At 42.9% G+C, this 24,720-nt stretch overlaps 2 protein-coding genes across 3 annotated transcripts; both read left to right on the forward strand.

Annotated features, from left to right (window-relative positions):
• Nucleotides 1-184: 184 nt before the first annotated feature.
• On the forward strand, nt 185-14,816 carry cyld3 (cylindromatosis (turban tumor syndrome) 3). 2 transcript variants are annotated; one of them, XM_086277437.1, is made up of 17 exons: nt 185-322; nt 569-791; nt 1,277-1,394; nt 1,732-1,889; nt 4,610-5,110; nt 5,290-5,395; nt 6,663-7,123; nt 8,588-8,753; nt 8,907-9,048; nt 10,142-10,264; nt 10,720-10,811; nt 10,906-10,969; nt 12,314-12,512; nt 12,601-12,709; nt 12,795-12,913; nt 13,328-13,535; nt 13,619-14,815. In XM_086277437.1, the coding sequence occupies exons 2-17, from the start codon at nt 624-626 to the stop codon at nt 13,801-13,803; spliced, it is 2,919 nt and encodes a 972-aa protein (XP_086133563.1). In that variant the 5' UTR covers nt 185-322; nt 569-623; the 3' UTR covers nt 13,804-14,815. The 2 variants fall into 2 exon arrangements, with proteins under 2 accessions (XP_086133563.1, XP_086133570.1); XM_086277444.1 differs by lacking the exon at nt 185-322 and adding an exon at nt 345-498 and having other exon boundaries at nt 13,619-14,816.
• A 716-nt stretch (nt 14,817-15,532) lies between these two features.
• Nucleotides 15,533-22,172, forward strand: emc4 (ER membrane protein complex subunit 4). Its single transcript, XM_086277458.1, has 6 exons — nt 15,533-15,670; nt 17,302-17,446; nt 18,178-18,292; nt 18,907-19,060; nt 19,137-19,297; nt 21,454-22,172. The coding sequence occupies exons 2-6, from the start codon at nt 17,343-17,345 to the stop codon at nt 21,487-21,489; spliced, it is 570 nt and encodes a 189-aa protein (XP_086133584.1). The 5' UTR covers nt 15,533-15,670; nt 17,302-17,342; the 3' UTR covers nt 21,490-22,172.
• The last annotated feature ends 2,548 nt before the right edge of the window (nt 22,173-24,720 follow it).

A 24,720-nucleotide genomic window follows, 5' to 3' on the forward strand; every position in this document is an offset into this window, starting at 1 on the left:
AGAATTCACTCTATTTATAAGCTAATAAAAAAATTTAAAAAAAAAAAACACATGTGGTGTTTGTGTGTGTGTGTGGAAGCTTCCTACGTGCATCAGTGAGCACTTTAACAAGAACTGTGGAATTTCCCCCTTTGCCTAACATGGTGACGCCCACAAGTGCTCTGATTGGTCTACGCTCCTCCCTCGGTTATGGCTTCTAACTTGCTATTGGCCCCCGCCGGTGTCAGTCAGCCCGCTTCCTGCTTCACAGTATGGTTTGTTATTGCAGCGAAGCTCCTTTAAATGTGAGGGGAAATGTTGACGGTCGGAGCCCATGAAGTTGGTGAGTTTCTGATAGACGCCTACAAAACTTACAAAACTAACCGTGTGTCTTTGTCTGTTGAGGAAATGACGGAAAGTTAGCCTTTTGCCATTTCTTTTGACAAACCTTGAGTTTGAACGCCAGTGAGGAAAATTTAAACGTTACCTGCCGCTGCTGCCACTTGGCCCGACAGACAGGTTGTTTCTTTTTTTCTTTTTAAACCCTCTTTACGTATCTTTTAATTAACTATTTTTCTCAATTTTTTAGAAAAATGAAGGGGTTAATTCGACTGTGAACCAGCCACACTTCACACACACGTAAGATGTCAGGGGCCCATGAGCAGATCAGGAAGCGCCGCCCCCCCAAAACGTTCTTGATCTCGACCGACATAAAGGTGCGCGACCAGCTGGAAGGTACCATTTCGCTACAGCGGGGGTTCATCTGCCAGGAGCAAGATTTGGATAAAAAAGGGGACAGCCCCTGGGTTAAGGTATTAACATATATTTGCATTCACAGATTTACACAAGATTTGACACATGGAGGAACTTGTTGTGTAGTGCTAGGAGGAGAGTCTGAAAGGTGCTACCATTTGTCAGCGTCAACTTTACTAATACAAGCTGTTTTTATTTCTCTTACTTAGAATGATTAAAATTAATTAACATTGGTGGAGTAATCTTGAGTATTTTGCGATAATATTTCGAAAAGACTTTTAAAGTGGTGTTTTTGTGCAATCTCAGTTAATTATATACATTATGCATCACTTGGGTGGCCCATGTCTTATGTTGCTCCTAACACATTCACTATGTTCCACTTCAGATTCGAGCATCCACCAGCCGCTGCTGAGTTCCTGCTTTTAAAATCGTCAGACTTAAATTTCCTGTTGTTTTGTTCTTAATTTTTCTTTCATACTCCACACCACCATCCCTCCTCTCCCTGTTTCTTTCTCCCACATGTGTTTTTCCTCTTTTCCTGCAGGTGTTGGACAATGACTTCATGGGAAAAATAGAAAGGAGAGTCTTAATTGATGTCCCAACTGACCTCACTGGCTTGCTGGAGGCTGTTAGAGATCCAGAGGCTCGACTAAAACTTCTAAGTAAGAAGCAAAATACTGCAGATTTTACAGCTGCTTACTTAAAATGTGCTCGAAGCTTGATTTAACTCACTTTCTAAGGAAAGAGAGTTCAGATTTGTGTCTCTTAAGTGCTGCCAGTTACTCATAAGCTGCCCTGTTTTTACTGCACACTGTGCACACTGTAATGGCTGTTTATCGCAGTAATTGTAGAGCACACTTAAGCTTTTCTCTATTATAAGTACATTTATGGCCTGAAATGTGACCAAAAACTGTCCCAGAGGATGTTAATCAAATGTAATTAGAAGTTTGTAATCTGCTAATTATTTGTTTGTTTGTTGTATTGTTCTGTGTTTTTCAGACCAGCCTGGGAAGCTGCAGCAGTTGGCTTCTCTGCCGTCTGACTCCCCGCTGTGGGTCCAAATAGGTCAGCAGGATGAGCTGGCAGAGGCAGAGCTGAAGTACATCGGGCCCTTAACCAGAGGAAGCAGCGCTGTGTATTTTGGGGTCCAACTCAAGGTTGGCTTAATCATTGGATTGATTGAATTTTCAAATATTTTAAGTTGCTTTAATCAGCAGTTTGAACTACTTATGCGTTGCATGGTATAGCTGATACTGTTGAACCTGCTTTGCGGTTTCTCACTACCTACAATAGCTGTTCGTTACCAAACCTGGGCAAAAAAAAAAGATGGCAGCTAAAGAGCCAGAGTATAAAATCGCTAAAAGAAGAGACTTCCTGGGATCTTTTTTTTGACTCATTACCCAGAAGCTTCACAGGATCAGTGCTGATATTGCTCTGTGGGTGCTAGCTGTACACCAGTCAGCTACACTGTTAAAACCACCCTCCACAGCAGAATATTTACAGTTGTGGTCAGAAGTTTACATCCACTGAATGTCAGGGTAATTTTGGACTCATAATTATATCTTTCAGTTGTTCTTTTTTCCAGGGTGGGATAATTGTACAGCATACATCTTTAATGACTTAAAAAAAAACAAGAATTGGGTGCACAAGTTTTAAAAAATGTTTGGATTTTCTCTAATATGCACATTGTCAAAAGTATAAATACAGGCTCAAATATATACATACACCCCACTAATATATATTTAAGGATCGCTTTGCAAGTTGCACCATGACCAGACTCTATTGGTAGCCATCAGCGAGCTTCTGGCATTATTCTGGTTGAATGTTTGGCCACTGTTCTGGCAGAATTGGTAGAGTTTATTTAAACTTGTTGGTTTCCTGGCCAAGGCCCAGCTTTTAAGTGTAGTTCATAGATTTTTATTAGGGTTGAGATGAGAGATTTGGGAATACCATTCAAGAAGCTCAGTGTGAGCTTCATTCATCCATTCCAGTTTTAATGTGTGTTTGGGAACATTGTCCTGATGACACCCAACTATGTAAACTTTCAACTGTCCAGCTGTTTTGAGGGGAAGTTGAAAAATTTGGAGGGAGCCCTCCTTCATTATTCCATCCACTTAGGACAATGTATCAGTATCACTGGCAGTAAAACAGCCTAAGAGCATGATGCTATCACCACCATGCTTTACAGTTGTTACAGTGTTCTTTGGTTTGCATGTCTGACTATAAAAAAAGTTCCCCATTTCAATCGCGTTTGAAGGTGTCAGTTATGGAGCAGGGGCTTCTTTCTTGGTCAGCACCCTCTCAGTGCATTGTTAGGTCACGCTGTCTTCACTGTGGACAGAAGCACTGGTCATGCAGCAGTTTCCACTCCATGTCAGGCTTGAGCCTTGGTGGCTCCTAAACATCCCGACCAATTTCCTTCCATCAGAGGTTTCTTGTTTTGTTTTTGTTTTTCCCATCTTCTTCCAGACATTGGCAAAATGGTGACACATCTGAAATCCTTGTACTTAAGTACAGGAAGAAATTAAATTAGAAATTTTTTTTTTTAAACCTATTTGGAAAATATCCACTTTAAATGCTGGTTATACATGTCGTCCATTGACTGTATTTTCCTCACATCAGATTACATAAAATAACCACTGGATCCTCACCCCTGTGTGTGAAATCAAGTGACCCACAGATATTTATAAAAATCCTTCCTAATGTTGTTCAGGTTGCCCCTGTGCTGCCAAACTATCTGCAGACCTTTGGGATGTGAACCTCTGGGAGTGTCCTATACCTTCGGCAGTGTGGTGTTGGCAGCTGATTCTTTGTGTCCTAAAGGTTGTTGTTGTTGGGTGAGGCCTCCATGGATGAGGTTCGTTCAAGCAATGCTTGATCAGGCTGCGATCTGGCCAGTTTGGACCTTGTTCATCTGACAAACGCTGTCACAGCCTGAGGCACCAGGTTGCCAGGTTCTGCAAGAGCTTCTTCCCACAGGCAGTCAGGATTGTGTACTCATTTTAAATACACATAATCATGCACTACAGACACACAATCCTATAATTGTTTGTATACATGAAAACACACAGTCATCCTCCACAATGCTTCCTTTTTAACTGTTGCTGGCTTGTGCAATAGTTTTGTTTGCATAACTTTAGTTTAATATTCATCAGTACAGACATTCACATATGATGACTAACCTTCATTGCTGTTGTGCTGTGTTTTCATATTTGTAAAGCTGTTGAGTCCACTGTGCAGTCCTCATGTCTGCTGCAGTAAAGTTGACTCTGACTTTGACTTGTAGCTAACTAAAATGAAATATGACAAAAAGATACAGGTATCAGAAATACAAATAAAAACTAGATGTGTACTCACTAAAATAAAACAATAGTACACATGAACGCTCTTCAGATAATTATGTCAACCTGTGTGAGGAGGCTTTGGTGTGACTTTAACTCAAGTGTTTATGTTGTAGTACTTGTTATTAGTTTCTTAAGTGTGTTCTATTGAACATTTCTAAAAAACAAAATAAATAAATAAAAGCTAAAATGAACAGGGTGGAGACTAACCAAAGCTACATTTATCTGAAAAGAAACATTTGGAAGTTCATAAAAATAAATAATGTAACTCATTAATTCACACTTTTCCTACAGTTTGCTGTCCTGATGGGGAGGCTGCAGCCATCAGGGAGTGCCATTGCCAACAATAATCAGTGGCTGGCACAATCATCACAATTACTGCATACATAAAGCTCCAAAGTTTGCGAGCATAAAACTGCACCAAAATATCCGGGGAATCAAATCATAGGTTTATATACAAACCACAGATGTAGGAGCTGAGTTGCTGTGTCACTTGCAGTCTAACTATGTTAACTGTGTGTGTGATTGTCCTCCAGGGCTCAGCGGTGGGTAGGGGAAAAAGCAACGGCACTTACAAAGGCCAGAGGTTATTCACCTGCCCCGAAGCTTGCGCCCTCTTCGTCCCGGCCAGTCACATCAGGCCCCGCCAGTGGTCCAGCAGCTCCGAGGGACACCAGCGACCCCGTGAGCGAGAACACCGCAGCAGCAACGGTCACCATAGCAGCAATGGCCGCCCGAACCATTTTCAGCTGCCGCCCCAGCAGCAGCAGCACCAGCACAGTCGTCACATTAGTTTCCACCAGCATCCACCCAACAGCTCTTCTCAGGTGTCCCCCTTTAGCATCCTTCCACGAACTGCAGACTCAGCACCCATCACAGCTCAAAACCATGTCCGAGGCCCTGCGTCACCCCCGCTGTTTCGCCCTGGTCAGCGTGTGTGTTTCCCCCTGGATGACAAAGTCTGTGCAGGGGAAGTGGTGTTCTGTGGGCCCCTGCCAGGCCGGGCCTCATCAGGAATGTACGTGGGAGCCATTCTGGTCAGTATGACCCATGAGAGAGAGAAGATGTTTGTTTGTTTGTTTTGTTTTTTTGTAGAAAATAGGACATGTTTTAACTGTTAGCAAAAAATATTTTCCCTCGCTTTGACGGTCTTATACAGTGTAATGGTGAAGCCGTTCTATTTGCATTTAATGTTTGACTCTGTGTTGTACATTAGGACACTCCTGATGGTAGCTGGGACGGGACTTACAAGGGAGAGAAGCTCTGCCACATTCCTTCAGTCCTTTATGGAGCGCTGGTGTCAGTCAACAAGGTTTCCTTAGGTAAAGCAGCTGTTTACACTCAGAAAGTTCAGGCCTCAGTTATTTCAGGTAACTCAACAAATTTAGATTTTAAACTTTAGATTTTAATCACTCTTCTTACCATAAATTGACTTCTATATAGAAAAATTTAATTAAAAAATGGCAGATTTAGTTCCAGTATTTTTCCACAATTAATACGGTCAAATGAGAATAGACTGAGAAACATAGAAACAATAAGGCTAACCTGCCTAAATTTGGCAGCTGTCCACATCAAGGTAATTTCCTTGTGCCTTTTTCAGCACTGCTTCCATTTTTAGATTCTGTGGTTGAGTCAGAAACACAAACAAAAAACCCTGTATTACACCTGACTTTGTTAACTTTTACAAACTACGCAAATCTAGCTTTTTTCTTTCATTACAGAAAGTAAGTCATTACAATACTTGTATTACTTTTGTGTTACCTGCATCACGTCAACCATATAAACCTTGGGCCTACATAACCACACAGTGTCTTAAGGGGGATTCTTTTCATTGGTTTACTAAGACGCGTTTAAACTGTTTACATGAGGTGATGAAATAATTTTGCTTTTCCCTCATAAACTGAAGTCACCAAGAGGGAAAAGACAAGTGCCTCTTTTCTGTCCACCTAACGTGCACAGATCGACCTGACAGCAGTTCTGGTTTCTTCCTGTTAAAAGGGAGTTTCTCTTTCCCACTTTTGCCAAAGCTCTTGCTCAGAGGGGTTATATGATTGTTGGGGTTTTCTCTGTATTATTGTAGGCTCTTTCACTTGCAATATTGTTTTTGTGATTTGGCACTATATGAATAAATATGGAATTAAAATGAACTGTGAATCAATACACTTCCTAAAATGAAACGAAGCTCGATAAGTCGCTGTCTTTTTTCTTTATGCTAGAAGAGCTAGAAAGCAGCAAATGACAACTTTGAAGGAGGCACTTACCAAGTTTACATCAAATTGTGAAGTGTTTTTGCTTGTAATGGGTCACTTGCCACATTTTTTTTTTACCTCACCTTTTTATAAACATCTTGCAGAAAAGAAACAATTAACACCAACAATCACTAAGTAAAAGCAATACAGAGATGTGTAACTGAACCAAATGAAAACTCAGTCAAAACAAGGAATTGTGTTTTGTCATAAGGGCTGAGTGGACGTGAATGAGGGCTATGTGGAGACAACTGTGTTTACACCTGAGCTTTGTAGAGACGAAGCGTTGCAGGAGCATAACAGTAAAAATAAACATCTAACATCTTCACTTCTGCGTCCTCAGAACCAAAGTCCCATCGAACCAACCCCACTCAGAAATCTTCCAGAACCGTCCTGAAGGTGGCACTCCCCCCAGTTACTAAATCAGTCCCTGTATCGCCGCCTGCCTCTGCACCAAAGATAGCCCTGATGCCCCCAATCAAACCAGCACTTAAATCTCCCCCTCTGCCTCTGCCAAAACCCGCCCAGAAACCCGGGCTTCCTCCCCCTCCTCCTCTACCCCCTCCCAAACCGCAAGGCCTGACAGCCGGCCAGCAGCAGCACACCAATGGTACTCACGGACCCGCCTCACCGCTGAGGGCTCCGGGTAACGGTGACGACGCAGCAGAGAATGGAGAGGCAGGATCGGGCAGCAATCTGGAGGTCGGGTCGATGGTTGAAGTGAATGATCCGCCGCTGTTTGGAGTTATCCGCTGGATTGGATGGATAAACGGGATTTCAGAGCCAGTGGCAGGAATCGAACTGGTAAGGACAGTTTGTGCCTCAGTTTTTATTCCCTTATTGAGGTTGTACACTCATACAGAGTTTTCTACATCAGTTTTTTACTTCCCAGACGGATTGAAAGCAGTTGCTACTTATAACTGAATCATTGTTTTCTTATGCCGGTAAAGTCGTGTTAGCATTATTATTTAAACAAAAACGGGTTATTTCCATCACCACATTTGTCACCACATATCCTTTTTCATTATTACACAAACTTCCTGTTAACTTTTATGAGGGCAACGGAAAAGGAAGCCGCAGTTTGTTTACACTTAAGATCATTCGCTCTTTGTTAAAGGATACCTTTCATACCAAGCATTCATGTTTCTGCATGTTCTCTTTTCAAAGAAACTGTTGGCAGTTCTTGTGGATTGATTCCTGATAAAGTCTTGCCTGTTCTTGATCCTGTTCTGTGTTCTGCTGGCTGCAGGTGGTCTGAGAAGCCTCTGCAGAAGTGCTTTAATGCTGCGTTTTTGGAGGACAGCTCCTATTACATAAATACTCTGTATATATTTTTCTTGTCACTTGATCCATGACCTCAGCAATTTTTTACCTGGCGGGTTCATGGGCCCAGTCTTTAGTAAGGAGTTTGAATTACTACAACATGATGTCCATTTTGTAAATTATCGTCCCATTAAGAGTGAAATAGGTCAAACAAAGCAGGGTTTGAGTTGCTGAACTCGCAGATTCAAAAGAGGATATACAAATGTTTGACCTACACATGCACTGAAAAGAAGAGATGAAGGCATCAGGAACTCATCAACTACTTAGCCCCCTGCACTTGAAGTTGCAGTATGCTGCTCACTGTCTGTGGTATCTGGTGGCCATGTGACTATGAATCACTCCAAGTATAGATTAGCTTAAGGTTATAGAGATAGATCTGCTATGTAGGAGTCTGTGGGGACTGACTCATCCTGAGAGACAGCCTCAAGTGGGCATTAGAGGTACTGCAGTTTTGGCACTTGTGCTGTGGTTTCACCTTTTTGTTACAGAGGTTACAGCTTCAGCTACATTAATTGTTTGTTTGTTTTTTAATCTATAGCAGTTGTAATGGCGCATCAAGCATCAGTACAGAAACTGATTTCTTCCAGTATATTGTTCCAATGGATTCATTTTTACCATCAACAGCTGAATCAAATACTTTGTTACAGCAGCAGAGGAAACTTGGAGTTTGATGTGTGGGCTCTAGGCACAAATATGCCGCATATCACACAGGGGGGTGATATGAGCCCCAGAGGGAGGATGTCTTTGATTTGCAAGGCAGGTCAGTACGTAGGGCTCAGGCTGCCTGCCTGGAGCAGGTCACAGGTTTCACTCCATTAGTTTAATGACCTCCTATCATGCTGGTTTGCAATAGGCTAATAAATTCCGTGTGTGTGTGTGTGTGTGTGTGTGTGTGTGTGTGTGTGTGTGTGTGTGTGTGTGTGTGTGTGTGTGTGTGTGTGTCAGGAACAGGAGCTGTCTGCTGGAACGGATGGCAGTTACCTTGGGGAGCGTCACTTTCGTTGCCCGGCCAACAAGGGGCTTTTCGTAAAGCTTCGCAACTGTAGACGGGACTCCAGATTCCCCGCCCCCGAGATGCCTGTCAATCAAGTGGAGCGATGCAACTCTATAGGTAAAGTAGGCTGTAATCTGACACAAGGCCACGCCAGCACCTCGCCGTCAAAGCTCTCTGTCTCATTTTTGAATACGTGCTGATGATCGCTGTTAAAGCAGCATTTATGACGCTCTGATATCTAATACCATCTTCTGTGTCTGTGGCTGCCAGCCTTTGCAGAGTGGGGCAGTGAGCGCGTGGAGGAGCACACTCCTCCTGTGGAGGGGGATGAGGCCCGGGAGCTCTACCAGGGCTGGAAGAAAGGCATCCAGGGTCACCTCAACTCCTGCTACCTGGATGCCACGCTGTTCAGGTAACATCTGAGACATTAGTTACTGTCCTACATCTCATAGAAAGAAGACTGTTGGTGTAAATATGTTGTTTTGACAAAAGCTGGTTTTTCAGATTTATACCAGATCTTTCAGATTGTTCACAAAAAGGCTGATAATGAATGTTTTTTGTCATTGTGATCTACAGCAGACATGCTGTGCCTCTGCTGTGTATACTGTTACAATACTGTACATACAATACAATACATATTAAATGTGACCATTAGAAGTGATGCATGTGACAGGCTTATTTCTGCTGCTGGATGAGGAAGAGAGTAGATATGACTAAGACCGTCATCTCACAACTCCGCCCACGTGGAAACCAGGGACTTAGAGGAAGGTCAGCAGTCTAAAACTGCTACCTTCAGTTGAACATATCAAAAGCAAAGACATGAAAGTGCACTCGCATATGATGTCACATGTCCGACTGTGGAATATGTTCAGTGTTATAAATATCTTGGAGCAGTTATTGTGAAGCTGTGTGCAAGAATGTTTGAGAAGGCTTCTTTTCTTCCACGTTGATAAAAACAATGATGATTTTATTTTATTGTGCTTTTACTGAATCGTTCTTATCTTTTTCTTCTTGGTGTCCTGGTTTGGATATTTACATGTAAAGAACAGAATATCGCTCAGTCAAATGGTGAAGTGGTCTAACAGGCTGATCGGTGAAGCACAGCTGAACCCAAGCATCCCTGCACACCAGACAGTTGCAGCGGTTCACTGGTTCGATTTCTTTTTGCACAGAGTTTTAGTTTCCTCCTTCTGGACAAAGATATCTGGTTTAAAAAAAGCTTTGTTTATGCAGCCGTCACGCAGATAAACAAATTATAGCTTTGCCAGTTTTGTGGGCTACATGATGCCCCAAATGAATTATTAATAATTCTCACTTTTAATATTTTTTGCATGATGTATATTTGTTGCATTGAGAGTGTGCACGTGAGGATGGATGATTCACCACTGCTGAACTAATCTACCTACAGGTAGAAATGAAGGAGCCTGGCATTAAATGAGGGGGTGCACCAAGATTCCACCCAGCTGCTTGTTTTAAACCCCACCTGTGTGCTTTTGTCTCCACAGTCTGTTTTCCTGCTGCAGTTCAGCTGACTGTGTGTTATTCTGGCCCACCGACCCTAAAACCGACCAGAGCTCCAGTCAGGCTCAGGACCTTCTACGCTGCGACATTGTCAACCCACTGCGGAGGTCTGTGCTGTTGTCACTGGTCATTGTTTGGTTAAAATGAACGGGGAGGTATGATGGAGGGACTGTTGTGCCCATTTCCTGTCTCCTTACTATCAGTTTCTGTTGTCACCATCTCTACAACAAAAACTGAAGTTTCTCTAGTGACCACTTGAGACTGGCTTTAAAACACGAGTCAGTGGCCATGGTTATCTGATAACAGTACTAACACTACTGCTACTTATCCAGAATAGTGACCTTTGGTATCACAAGCATGTGGAGTTTAATCCAGTGTTCTGTTTGTGGTCGTTAAACACAAATGTCATTCTAATAGGAGGCCCAAAAGGTTGCAGTCATTAAACACCACATGTTCACGTGTCGCTAGGCTGAAGCGCTCATAACTTTAGTTTGTGCTCACATTCTTGTTATATATCTGTGTGACGTGTCTGAGGCGCTCCTGTGCTGCCGTGTTTTTAAAGGTACGGCTATGTGTGTGCCAGTAAGACAATGGCGTTGAGGCGACTGCTGGAAGCTGCGAACAGTGATATGGGCTTCACCAACCAGGAGAAAGGTATGCAAGTGTTCTCCTCCACCAGGGACTGTGCTGCAAACATAGTTAAAGACTTCGAGGAATGCTGTCATACCTCTCTTGTTCTTTCTGTCAGATCCTGAAGAATTTCTCAACAAGCTTTTCCAGCTTCTCCGAGTCGAGCCGCTTCTCAAGATCAGGTAATGTTGCCGACACTTGCTGTTTTTTCTTTTCTTTTTGTCTGCATGGACAGTTTCTCACTGGACTGTTGTTCCCAGATTACCTGCACACAGTCATTATCACACACACAGGTTAGCTGTTGCATCGACGCGGTTGGAAGTTGAATTTGGATGATGTTTTTCCAACACTGTCGCTCTTCTACATTTCATGCATTCCTCTGTGAGAACACAACCTGCCACCAGTTCACTTTTGTTCAAAGGTGATGGAAATATTTGCCTGGTTGTTGTTTGTTGTTGAAGTTCACACTGTCTAAATCTAACTAAAGGAAAAGGGACTTCCAGCCTGGAGGTCAAACAGACTGTGGCTCTTCCTAAAACTATTTGACTTGCCTCTTGTGTCTATAGTGTCCCTGTGAAGACTGCGTTCAGTGTTTTCATGCTTGTCCATGTTGTTATTTGCTTAGAGCTCCATGAAGTGTTTCACCTCCCTTTTATGTACTTCAGTGACTCAACGGATCTCAAACTTGACCTCTGACCTTGACTTCAAGGTCACTGTTATTCAAACTTGCCAGTGTTTTTTAATAGATGCACCTGTTTTATGAATTTGAAAGTCCTGTGTTGCACTGATCTTGAGTTATCGTGACCACGCGGCCCGCCCGCCTGTCTATCGTTGGCAGGGTAATGACAATACCCCATCAGTCTTTTATAGCTGAAGGGTAAAAATGGCTGCAGGTCCTAAAGAGTTAATGCAATACTCTCATTGAACCCCTTGAATTAAAGCTGGAAATTGGCTCACATCTTGTTTGATTTAAAGTCTACTGTGAATGCGTGCAGAGACAAAAACTACAAGGAAAATTGTTATTATCCAAATATTTATGGATAACTATATGCTTACACAGCCAAGCATCAAAGGTGGTCATTGTTGTAATGCCTGCTCTGTCAGTGTTTTAGGATTGCACCCGGTGGCTTTGTTCTGGTGTTAAACAAGGTCTTGAGGGAAACAATAACAAAGCAACACTGAACGAGACATGATCCACAGTGCAGCCAGAGGGCAGCATAATTAGACAGCTAGATCTCACAAGCTTGGCTTGCAGACTGCATTTAAAAACCGTACACACACACGCTGGTGTTTCATTGATAAAACCTGAAGCATAGACATGTTGGATGGTCTGCACCACACAGAAAACCACATGCTTCAGGAGGTAATATTTGTTTATGAATTCCACAACAATGTATCGAACGTTAAAGGTTTAGCAGTTAAAGGTCAAATTCAGTAGCTCGAGTTAGAGGAGCTGAGGCCTGATCATCACCTAAATCTTGAGCTCATTCTACATATTTAATTCCCTGCCTTCTTCCTCTCCTCAGATCGATGTCTCAGCAGCCACAGGAGTGTCACCTCTATCAGCTCTTCCCTCCTGCCCTTACCCCCTCTCCTTCCTCGCCTGAGGCTCTCTCCCCAGTCAACTCCCCGATCCCCCTCTCCTCAGCGTCATCCATGAGGGTCGCCAGCGTCCAGACCCTGCTGGAGTCCTCCTTTCTCCACTCCGGCCTCAAGTTTGTTGAGGTGATAGAAATAAGCCAGAGATTTCACATCAATATGAGTAAAAAGGAGTTACTATATTTTCTTATGTGTGGCTTGATGTGCCCACCAGGCTCCCTCTTGCCTCTTGCTGCTCATGCCGAGGTTCGGGAAAGACTTCAAAATGTTTGACGCCATCTTGCCGACCCTCAGCCTGGACATCACAGACCTGCTGGATGACAGTAAGGACGATCACAGGGAGCGATTTGTTCCTGCTCATTGAAGATTTGAAGTAGCTTAAGTTTTATGTTCTCCTTTCTCTTGCAGCTCTGAGGCAGTGTACTATCTGTCAGGCTGTAGCCGAGTGGGAGTGTCTGCAGTGTTACGATGATGTAGACATCACTCCTGGACATCTGAAACAGTACTGCAAGACCTGCAACGTTCAGGTAGCCCTTCACTGCTTCAGGTTTATAGAGACATGCACCAAAGAGCCTCTGCTTTAAAGATGGAATCGTCTGCAGCAGTCCAGCTTAATTCAGCCCAGTGTTGTGGTTTTCTGGATCGCTGATACTCTGTAGACTCGCTCGGTACTCTGTACATGATACCAGATTAAGATTGTACCCTGTGCTGAAAGTTGGCTGCCAAATAAGCACTCTTATTTTGTGTCTTACTCTGCACTAAATATCAGATATGTTTATAACTGTAACTGCTAGATGCTGCTGCTTGCTCCTCACATAATCTCAGCACTCCACTCTGTCATCCAAGTATGGGCACTTGTGATTCAGTGGTTGGCTTCATGGTAGCTGCTGCCGCCTTTTATATACAGTCTGTGTTTTTTACTCATTGACTTTGATCACCAGGTCCACAGTCACAGGAAACGAGCGTCCCACAGCCCGGTGAAGATTGGCGTCCCCGGGGAACAGTGGACAGGCCCCCTGCACTGCACGCGACAGCGAATGTCTCTCTTCGCTGTGACGTGCATCGAGACCAGCCATTACGTGAGCTTCGTCAAGAACGGGCCCCTCGACACCGACTGGCTGTTTTTCGACAGCATGGCGGATCGGGAAGGTGAAACTCAAACACGATAACCGAATCTTACATTCAGCCAGCGAGGAGCACGCGCTCACGTTTCTCCATGTGCTCTCACACAGGTGGAGAGAACGGCTTCAACATCCCCCAAGTGAAGGCTTGTCCCGAGGTGGGCCGCTACCTGAGCTTGTCAGAGGAGGAGCTGAGCAGAGTGGACCCCAGCTCCTTGAGGGAGGCTGCGCGTCGCCTGCTCTGCGACTCGTACATGTGCCTGTACCACAGCCCCGAGCTCAGCCTGTACAAGTGACACGGACACTCAGCACAGACGTGCAGACTGAAGTGGACGTGTTGTCCTCAGGTTCTTCCCTTCGCACAGCTGTCTGAATAAAACGTTGCACTTCAGAATATCAGGTGTAACATGAAATCTGCCTTATTCTCACCATGACCAGCATTTTTTTTTATTACTCCCTCCTGTGAAGTGGGGTTAGAGACTGAAGTTCCCAGTGAGACGGGAATGTTGAAGTGCAGCTTCTTTTCTTTGTGGGTAATGTTAGACACACAAACTGGCCTTCATGTACAGACCCAGGAGGTTTTTTGTAACAGAAACTTTGCTCATCACCCGGAACACTCTCCAGAATTGGCTGCCCGCAGCTTCACACACTCAGAGATGTAAAAATAGCAGATGTAGCAGCAAGAGTCCAAAGGTTTTTAAGAAGATGGTGTAAAACAGCAAAGGTTAAGCTGGTTGACGTTTGTTATTGGGGCTAATTTTTTGGGTCATCCATGTTTAAAACTGCTTAAGTGCCAAACTGCTGCAGATTTATGGCACGGCCTTAATGTTCACATCTTCTGTATATCAGGAGTTGCAGTTTGTCTACAAACAAGATGCACTTTAAACTCTTTCGTGAAGTGTTGCCCAGTAAAGGACGACAAGTGGTGAGGGTCTGAGAATAAACCACCGTCCATCCAGAAAGCAGTCAGCCATACTTCCACACTTCTACTGTGCCTGTTGAACAAAGAGCCTTATGTTTAGGTAAAGAGCTGTGTACACTTGCCAACCTGCTGGTGAGTTTACCTGTGCCTTAATGATGCTCTCACACTGTATGAAACCACTGTGCCTGTAACATGTAACACTTGTACTCTGCACAGTTCAGTTTGCACTGCTTTATTTACACGTCAGTTCATCTGTATATAATAGCATTCCCTGTAACTGACAGCACAGATTGCACATTGATGTTTAAACTGTTAGATTGCTTACAGGTTCTTTAATGCAATCCAGCTACACGCAATGAGAATAAAGATTTGATATTGTTCCTATGTCTTAGTGTTTTTGCCTTTTTTTTTTTTTTTTTTTTTTTTTTTTTATTGTTCAAATTTGTCAAGAAATCTAAAACATGTGGGACATGTCCATCTATCTTCTTCTGGTTATGGTGGATTTAAACCAGGACCTTTTTGCTGTGAAGCAAAAAATCCACACCGCTGTGCTTCCCAACTCTTAAACGGCTGAGTGAGAAATAATCATAATTTTCCCAAATCTGCTCCTTAAAAACATGGGTTCTGTATATTTTCTATACGTTCTTCCAGTGAAGCTTTCGCTAAATAAACTATAATATATAATATTTAAACGGGAAACGACAAGAAACATTATCAATATATCAAAATAAAACAAAAAATCACTGACCCATCATACCTTTAACACTGTTCTGTGGATTTTCTCTATCGACCACAAACAGAACACTGGTATCACAAGGATGTGAAGTCTACATTATATATTATATTGTCTACACCGCCTGGGGGGAAAAAACTGCCGTTCAATTTTCCTCAAATTAAATAGTCTTGCCACAATTAACCATCCATGTTATTTAAATGAATATTCACTTTAAGTCTTCTCCGTACATGGTAAATTTTTTTTAACCCGCAAATTATTTTCTATAACTTAAAAAAGTAAAATTAATTATTATATTTTCCCCTTGAGGAAATATTTTATTTTATTTTAGCGGACATATGACGTAATATCCGTATCAGCAAACTGCGTCATCATTTAGAGCCCCGGAAACGTCGAGAGAGCGACGAGGGGGTTATCTAAACCTGAGCGTACGTCGGAAGCTTTGACTCTTTCCGTTAAAACGACACCGATTAAAGAAGCTCCTGAGAGTGTTGGCTGTTTCTGTAAGGTACAACATTTTTTGAAATAACGCTCCGCTACCTCGTTCACCTATAACGTGCTGCTTAGTGACAGCGCTGTGAGGCGCTGGTGACCTCCTGCTTAGCTTCTGGTCGGCTCGCTTGTATTTATAGCTGGCAGTGTGTTGAGTACACACTTGAACCGTTAATGTTAGCTCTCCGGGAAACTGTGCTTAGTGTTTTAGGTCTATAACAACAGAGGTGGCCGCTGTTAGCAGGTGCAGAGACACCGAAGCTGTTCCGACATTTTATCTGCAGAAAAAACAGAGAACTGGCTGTTATCCCAGGATCGATCTGTTACAGAAAGAATAGGTTGGAGACAAACTGGGAACTCTGATAGTAATAATTTATGTTGTTTAGGGGCCATTCCTCTGTTAGAGCATGTAGAGATCACAGTGTGTTCACACACTGCTAGTTGCAGAGTAAGGTCTTCTCTGTTTCTCTTATTATTTTTTATATATTTTATTTATTGTTTACTCTATTTAATTTGTAAAATATGTGTACACACACACACACACACACACACACACACACACGTAGAAAAATATTAGTATACACATCCAGAAATGCATATACTATTATATATTGTACATATATTTATTAGTTTCAGATGTAGCCATTCTTGTATTTTGCTTGTTTACATTATTGTATTTGCACAACTCTGTTGCTTGTGAAGCTCGCACACAAGAATTTCACTCACATGTGCTGTACCAATGTACCTGCACATGTGATGTGACAATAAAAGTGATTTGATTTGATTTGATTTGATATTTGACAGCATTAAAACACACACACAAGGTGACAGGTCACTGGTCACTTTATTAGGTACACCTTTCTTTCTCCATTGCCCTCAATACATTAGACAAGTAGGAATGTCAAGACGTCCTGCTGTCAAGTTCAAACTTGAGCATCAGATAAGAAAGTAAGTTGATTTAAGTGATTTTAAACGTGGCATGCTTGCTGCTGCAAGACATGCTAGTCTGAGTATTTCAGAAAATGCTGATCTGCTGGCACACAACCATCTCTAGAGTTTGCATGGAAAATATGTAGCGAGCCAAGTTCTTTGAGTGAAAATGCCGTGCTGCACTTAAAAACTAGACAACAAAAAATGTTGCCAGGTCTGATAAGCCTCCATTTCTGCTGCGACGTTCAGATGGTAGGGTCAGAGTTACCAGTAAACAGCATGAAAGCATGGATCCATTCTGCCTTTATCTGCAGTTCAGGTGCTGGTGGTGTAGTGGTGTCCATAACATCTTCTTGGTACCAACTGAGCATCTTTTAATCTATTCTGTGAAGATTTAAAACCGGTCTGAAGTGACAGCAACTGTATAGCTGCTGCTTCTGCAGTAGTAAAGGTGGCTGTGTGTGGTTAAGGCAGTGTTGCCTGTGTTGATGGATTTGTGGGTTCTATTTTCCTGATTAAATGTAACATTACTTTATAATAAGTGGTTAAAATGTTTTCCTTTTGGGGAAGATTAAAAGGATGAAACCTGTTCGATGTCTGAAATCAATGACTTCCATTTATCGACTGGTGTTTTATTCTCATATTTTGTCTTTGGCTTAACAGAAAGCTGCACAAGCCTTTTACGTCTGCAGTTATTTATGCATCCTATCTGTGCAGGTGCTTTCTGTCTCCGAGGTCCAGCAGTGTAGTTGGTTGCCATGGCGTCTCCAGGAGGACAAGGAGGAGGAGCTCTGTCAACAAGAGGAGGAAGCGGTGCCAGGAGGATGAAGTGGGCTCTGGAGCTGAGCCTGGGCAACACCAGGTAAATGGAAACTGACACGTACCCTGAACATTTGTCCACACCACCAGGAGGTGTGGACTAAAGCTCTGGCGTAGAGGTGAGAGTAGTGCAGGTAACAGCTCTGTCCAGGTGATCGAATTTACATGTAAGATATGATTCTGGCTTTAATGAATTATTAAACAACAAGTCTGTTATCCTGTAATGGTTTCACTTTTCAGCACGTCCCTTTCAATATTTCTGCCTCCCTGCATTACCAGACTGCTGTGTTCCAGGTGTAATTAAAGTTGAAAAAAGTCCATTCAGTTCAGTACAGGTCGCTGCTTTTATTTAAAGTTTCATAAACTGAGAATTTAAGTAATTGTGTTACATTCAGTATGGCTCAAAATCTTTCCTGGCAGGTAATTGTCCCATTCCCAGTGAACAGTTTGGGAGTGTGTCCTGTCTAAACTTAGAAGTTGTACATCGAATGCTCATCTTGATTCAACGCCAAAGGGCATTTGTGTCTCCTGCTAGACTTAAACTAGCAACCTTTTACTTATGTCCCGCCTAAACTACAGATTATTTCTGCCTCCAAACTTTTTAGAAATCAGCTAATCCAGTTTCTCTTTGTTTACCTGGGCGTCCTCACAGTGTGTGCATGTGGGCTTTACACTCTTGTCTTGAGTGGTTTAAATGCTGATATTAAATTAAACGGCAGAGCTTATGAGACGGTGAATAAAGGTTAAATCTGGTCATTTTTATTCCCGCTGCAGGAGCCGCGGTGACCGGCAGGGCGGTCAGGGAGATGTGGTTTACCCCATCGGCTACTCTGAGAAACCGGTCCCCGACACCAGCATCCAGGAGACTGACAAGAACCTGGTGGAGAAGGTGAGAAAAGCTCCAGATACACACATTTTCCCTCCTGTTCGAATGGTCCCAACCACCAGTCTGTGGATTTAATGTCTATTTAACTTCATAGGTGAAGCTACCATTGCTGAATTAGTTTTGCTTTACTTTGTGAGAAATAAACACAATAACAAATCTTTTTACAGTGACCATCCAGATTTTGTTTTTATTTTAGTTTTATAGTTTTTGTACTAGCTTTATAATGACTATAATAACCATGGTGTACATAGTTATTCTGTCAAACATGTGGAATCAGTACTTTGGGCAGAAACTGGATGTGGATTTTGGAACTGGCACAGAGGAGAGTCTATGTGCCTTCTCACAATGAGCGGTCAGCCCGTACTTTGGAATAGGTGCCTTAAAGACAGTCGCTTTTATTTTGATAGGACATTTAAAACGATAGGACTACAGTCAAAATGTTTCCTCACAAGAGTGTTAGAATGAAGGTGATCTGCTTAGAATGAAAAGAAAAGAGCTCAGTAAAGAAAGCGAGGCTTAGTTTTGGGTGGACGTAAGAGGGTCTTTAGCAGGGATTTAAATCAAACATGTGGTACTTGGTCTGACCCCGCCCACTCTCTCGTCTTGCTGTGGTGCAGAGGTGCTGGGACGTGGCCCTTGGGCCCCTGAAGCAGATCCCCATGAACCTGTTCATCATGTACATGTCGGGCAACACTATCTCCATCTTCCCCATCATGATGGTGTGCATGATGGCCTGGAGGCCCATCCAGGCTCTCATGTCCATGTCTGCCAGTGAGTATCCAGCGCTCGGACACCGTTTATGTTCCTGACCGGATGCTAACTGCTCCTTTCATTCTCTCTGCCTCAGCCTTCAAGCTGCTGGAGAGCTCCAGCCAGCAGTGGCTCCAAGGCCTCGTCTACCTGATCGGAAACCTCCTGGGCTCGGCGCTGGCCATCTACAAGTGTCAGTCGATGGGACTGCTCCCGACACACTCGTCCGATTGGCTGGCGTTCATAGATCCGCCGCAGGTAAGGTCGTAAACGTGCAGCAGGGATAAATAGTTCTTCAAATTGATACCCTAACTGTATCTACTAAAAATCTAAGATGAGTTTGACCTTGACCTGAAGGCCAGAGGTCAAGTTTTCTGTACATCTTGTATATGCAATAACTTGAACAAGGGCTGAGATGCAGATTCTATAATTGATACCATAGATGTGTGTACTAGGAGGCTGACAGGTAGCACTGCTGGTACCCAGTGTTTTTAGTAGTAATATTAATAATAATGATAGTAGTAATAAGAATGGGTATAATGGTAGTAATAGTAAAAAATGATAATAAATGATGATGTTAACCTTTAGAATTGTCCCTTCTGTTTAAGTGTAAAGTTTAAGTACATTCATATTTATAAAACTTGTCTCAGTTTGTCCACAAAGAAATCCACCAGCACAGCCGATGTTTGGGCTTAAACTTTATTAAATTAGATAAAGGTTTCTGCAGCTCATTACCCCAAATTTCTGTGGACCCCCTGCTTACAAATAAAAAGGGAAAGCTGTAAGTGGTTTGTTTACAGGGGAAAATAAAAACACCTCATTGTTTGTCATGACGGAGCAGTACAATCTGCCACTGAGCAGATTTTCACACTTTGTTCACATTTTGAGTAATTCTAGTTAAAAATACAGCCAATAAAATGAGGTACAGAGTCTGACACAAGCTTTCCATTAGCTCAGCTTTTGGCTTCATCGGACTGTTTGTTGATAAAAGCTGCTGTGAGCAGCGCTACATGTTTGATTTGGCAGATTCTTTCTAATGCAGCCTTTGAAGGGATGTGTGTGGAAGTGGTGACCCTTCACTTGTTCTGTGAATGTGTGAACCACTGCGCTGTCTGCCAGAAACACAATACCTGAAAAATGGCCCAGTAGGTTTGGTCTGTAAAGTAATTTTTTCATGTTTTCAGGCTTTTTGGCTTCTTCATTAAGTTCTTATAAAACAGACGTGTCACGATCCTCAACCTGCTGAACTACTGTTTCTAGCTCAGTAGGGGGCAGAATTGGCTTAGTTTCAAATTCTCCTGAGGTCATGGAAGACACCTTGCGTTATCAATGATGTATTTATTTGGTCGTCAGAAACATCTTTGTAACATGCAGGAACAAATAAAATCTTACCTTTTTAATGTTAAAATACCTCAGAGTGGGCCTTTGAGGGGTGACTGCACATAAACATCAAACAGTTAATGCTGAGAGTCTGTTTCCTTCCTTCCTTCCTTCACAGTGTGACTGAATCATTTGCAGGTCTGCTTGCAAGTAAAATGATTGCAAGTTGGTTTTAGGTGCAGTAAGCAAAAGTTCCCTGATGTGCTCTGGGGAGGAGATGCACATCCTTCTGGATTTCCCTCAGGAAGAGTATGCAATGTCCCTGAATCAAACATACGGAGCTAGTTGCTATGGCAACCGCTTGTATAAGTGCACAGCCGGAAGTAACTTTGTTACCAGTTTCACTTGGTATTACCCAGCAACCTCCTGCAACCACTTCCCAACCAGTTGGGAAAGGTTGCCTGATGGTTGCTAACTGGTGTGTAGGCCTGTGTGAATTAGAAAACAGTCCAACTTGGGCATCATTTACCTCTTTACCCCTTGAAAGCAGACTTGGAGTAACATCTGAAGCTCTTTTCATCACTGAGTGGTTTATGTCATATTTAAGGCCTGTTTACGGGAGATATGAATGACTGTTTGCATCAGAAGTTAGTGAGGGTGGTGTCTGCCTGTGGAGCTACCCAGAAAAAACCCAGAAAATATTCTAACGGTGGTCAAAGCACCTTTTTATTGATATATGCTGAGGTGTCAGAGGGGAGGTCTTCAGATGTCGGCTGTATGGGGAAAGGAGCTAAACGAGGTTAAACATTGTCTGTATTTTACACTATTAGTGAAAAAACTCCTTCTAGTGTCCACTCATTTTCCAGCTCGCAGTGTTTCAGGCTTCTTTATTTTCCTGTCACAGTGACAGCCACGTGTTCCTGACTATAAGAGCTTGAAACCAGCAGCTAACTGCCAATTAATTAAGTATGGGTAATTAGTTTAACCGAGTAGTGTTTCCCAGTTTGAGTGTTTCAGTTGTCACACAGGTCCCTGCGGTGTTTTGTCACACTGGTTACTGCCTCTCACTGTACCCACATTTGTCTTCTCCACAGAGGATGGAGATCATGGGAGGAGGGATGGTGTTGTGAAGAGGACCACGTGTGCATGCAAAGGATTGATATGTTGACCTTCAGAGGTTAGATACTGTAAATACTCCACCTGAGCCGCACCACCGAGGCCGCCCGGCAAAGCTGACATGGAGGAAAATCCAGCTGGCTTTTTTTTTTCACGTCCTCAGCAGATCCAGGCTCGAGCGCAGCAGCTAAAATGGCACCGCCAGGGTTTCATCTCACACACACATACACTATTTGCCTTTTATCAGAGAAACGTTACTTCCGCCAGCTGCTCTGCTTACGTTTGCCGTCACCTCTGACGTTCTTCTTTTCTTAAAGCCAGCTGATCATCATATTTACTTCTGTTCAACTACTGTAATTTCACTTGACACATACTTCACATGCTAAAAATACGAGATTATCGACAAGGTTATTTTTGGAGGGTAAACATCACTAATGGCAGAGTGTTACCTGTAACTCCCGAGGGAGTCCCTGGGAGGAGGTCATTTCTCATGAATAGTACAGTAGTTTTCTTTTTTGTTTTCTTCCATCAGTCGTTCAGTTTGTTGTGAACGCTTCATTATGTTAACATGAACTCACCAAGCTAGCCCACAGCATTTACTCACCTGTTTAATTTATAGGTTTGTTTAATTTATGCAGATTTGTTTTTTCCCTATGAAAATATTCTAGGAAATAAATCCTTATTGGTTGAATTCAAATGAGTTTGGATGTTTGATTATTTTTGCAGTGGTTTTTTTGGTAAGTTGTTTCATGAAGATACTTAATGTTCAGTGGAATTACACAGAAACTAAACTATAAAACTTCTAATGAAGGCTGTAGGGGTGGCAGAGCAGGTCAGCCACTAATCTGAAGGTCGGGGGTTCGATCCCAGGCTGCCTCCTGGCTGCATGCCAAATATCCTTGGGCAAGATACTAACCCCGTGTTTGCCTACTGGTGGTGGTCAGAGGGCCCGGTGGCGGCAGCCTCGCGCCCCAGGGCAGTTGTGGCTACAGTGTAGCTTGCCATCACCAGTGTGTGAATGGGTGAATGACTAAAGCGCTTTGGGGTCCTTAGGGACTAAGTAAAGCGCTATACAAATGCAGGCCATTTACTATTCATGTTTTTGGTGATTTAGGTGTGAACTACTGGGGACCATGTCAGACTTTGGATCTTCTTGTCCAACATGTTTAAATCTGGAGGGAAAAACTTCAGTTTATTTGCTCAGTTATGATATTTTTCAGCCATAAGCACGAGAGTTGTTTAATATGTCAGAGTGATATGATATTACACAATATGACTGGTTGCAAGAGAAAAATGCACACCTGAAGGCACGGCCGATAAGATTGTTTTTAGTTGGATATTTACCGCACCCTGTCCACAAACCCAGTTCAAAAGGTCTGAATCTGATTTAGTTTGTTGGATTTTCTGAGATGTCACAAAGCCTCCCAAGTCTCTTTTTGGTTTTTTCAAATGTTTGTCTATCATAGTCATAAAGAACACTAAAGGATTTCTGGATTTATACTGGGGTTGGCTTCAAATGTTAATCACTCTCAGTTAAGTCCCACTGTCCTGAATGTTTTCAGAAATCCTGGAAATAAATAACCTGAACCACAGTCATGAATTCACAGAGGTAGCAAAGATATTCCTTTAATGTAACTGGTTTTAAAAGATCCTTCAGTGAGATTAGTCTCCGGTTCAGAAGCAGAAACCACTTTGAATTCATTTTAGCTGTTTTGGTGTAAATGAAGGTACTGGTTGGAGCAGAAGCTCCTGCTGGGTTAAAGTCGCTCTACAGCCCCATCCAGCTCTCCTTGTGTGACGGCCTGTCTCAGGAGAACTCCTCTATACTCTTGATATACCTGACTGTGCTGCAGGAACTAACAAAAACACTAACAGAGTAAAACCAAAGAACATCACATTAGCTCCTAATCCTTCTTTTACCACCTGGACCACTTTGGGCTTCACATTCTACCTCTTATATATGTATGTACACACTCAACTGGCTTCTTTCCCCACACCTTGGTGGAGGGATTCAGAAAACCACTGAAGCCCCATCCTGGAGCCAGGCCTGGCAGGGAGCTCAAGGGAGAGTGCCTAGTGCCAGGGTCTTACCCCATGAGACCCAACCGGGCCCAGCCTGAAGAGGAGACGTGGGCTCACCACCTGCTGTAGTGAGCAGGATGCCTGGGTGTGTGTCTGCTGGCTATCAGGACATATACTTATAGGTCCCTGATGAGAAGATTAAAAATGTGTGTTTTGTTAAATCATATATGTTTAAAGGGAAAATAAGAAATGCATATATATAACATAAATGATACCAGTAAATAATTTTTGAATGGATGCTTCAGGCTTCACACAGAGCCGTCTTGGTGAATAACATTTATGAGCCTGTTTTGAAAGCAGGCCTTTACAACGCGCTTGTATCAACATTTAGCCAATTACAGGAAGTAAGTATCAAAATAAAAGTTCAGCTCAGCCAGCAGTGAATTTCAACTCCCGTCTTTGCCTCATTCCAAACTTTTCCATTCCTCCATTCCTTTTGCTTGTTCTTGTGGGTGTGGATTTATCAGCACCCAGAACAGAACGATCAGGTATGGCAGAAACCCCAGAGGCCATGAGGCTTTCACAGCGTTTGGTAGTCATCAGTGAATAAACATGAAAGCTTGGCTCTTAATGTAACATCTGAGATTCAGAAATGTGCCAAAACATATTAAATATATATAGTCTTCTTCACAGGTATCTTCATCTTATCACAGTACTGCCACACAGTGTGCATTAAATTTACAAACAGCACAGAGGACACACAGAGAGGGTAGCATCGTCCGCATTACTGGTACAGAGATAAGAGCCTTCTTCTCTGTCAGGGAGCAGCTGCCGTGCCACACAGTGACACAAAGTTACACATCTGGACACTCTCTCCTCCACTGCACATCTTCAGGACTGAGCAGACTTCATCCTTCTGAGAGATTGACGGACTGGTGCTTACGCAGCACCTTCCTCCTCTAACTGAGCTGTCGGAGCGTTTTGTAATACCAGCTTCATTCACCCAGTCTCGCACCCTGTCTAAATGTGTCTAAATCCCTTGTCCAACATCTGCACACCCCAACCTGAGACTAGTATAAATCCCGCTTTAGCCAGCTAGCATACTGGTATAAGAGTCACAAGTAGCAAATGAAAAAGCTAGGACTGGTAAAAATCTGGTAAATATCCAAATGATGAGATCCTCGAGGGAGAGACAATACTGATTCGAGCGGTGGCTCTGCGCA

The sequence above is a fragment of the Aulonocara sp. 'chitande type north' Nkhata Bay genome, linkage group LG3 (assembly GCF_057382095.1).
Source record: "Aulonocara sp. 'chitande type north' Nkhata Bay isolate Kocher_YH1m ecotype deep benthic linkage group LG3, A_spYH_male_GT1.1, whole genome shotgun sequence".
NCBI classification, from domain to species: domain Eukaryota; kingdom Metazoa; phylum Chordata; class Actinopteri; order Cichliformes; family Cichlidae; genus Aulonocara; species Aulonocara sp. 'chitande type north' Nkhata Bay.

Bases quoted from the DNA above. Each gene is read 5' to 3' on its own strand.
- emc4 (XM_086277458.1), top strand. From the start codon at position 17,343: ATGGCGTCTCCAGGAGGACAAGGAGGAGGAGCTCTGTCAACAAGAGGA. The intron at 17,447-18,177 runs GTAAATGGAAAC...TTCCCGCTGCAG, and splicing joins CTGAGCCTGGGCAACACCAG to GAGCCGCGGTGACCGGCAGG. The intron at 19,061-19,136 runs GTGAGTATCCAG...TCTCTGCCTCAG, and splicing joins TCTCATGTCCATGTCTGCCA to CCTTCAAGCTGCTGGAGAGC.
- cyld3 (XM_086277437.1), top strand. From the start codon at position 624: ATGTCAGGGGCCCATGAGCAGATCAGGAAGCGCCGCCCCCCCAAAACG. The intron at 12,710-12,794 runs GTAAGGACGATC...TTTCTCTTGCAG, and splicing joins CACAGACCTGCTGGATGACA to CTCTGAGGCAGTGTACTATC. The intron at 13,536-13,618 runs GTGAAACTCAAA...GCTCTCACACAG, and splicing joins CAGCATGGCGGATCGGGAAG to GTGGAGAGAACGGCTTCAAC.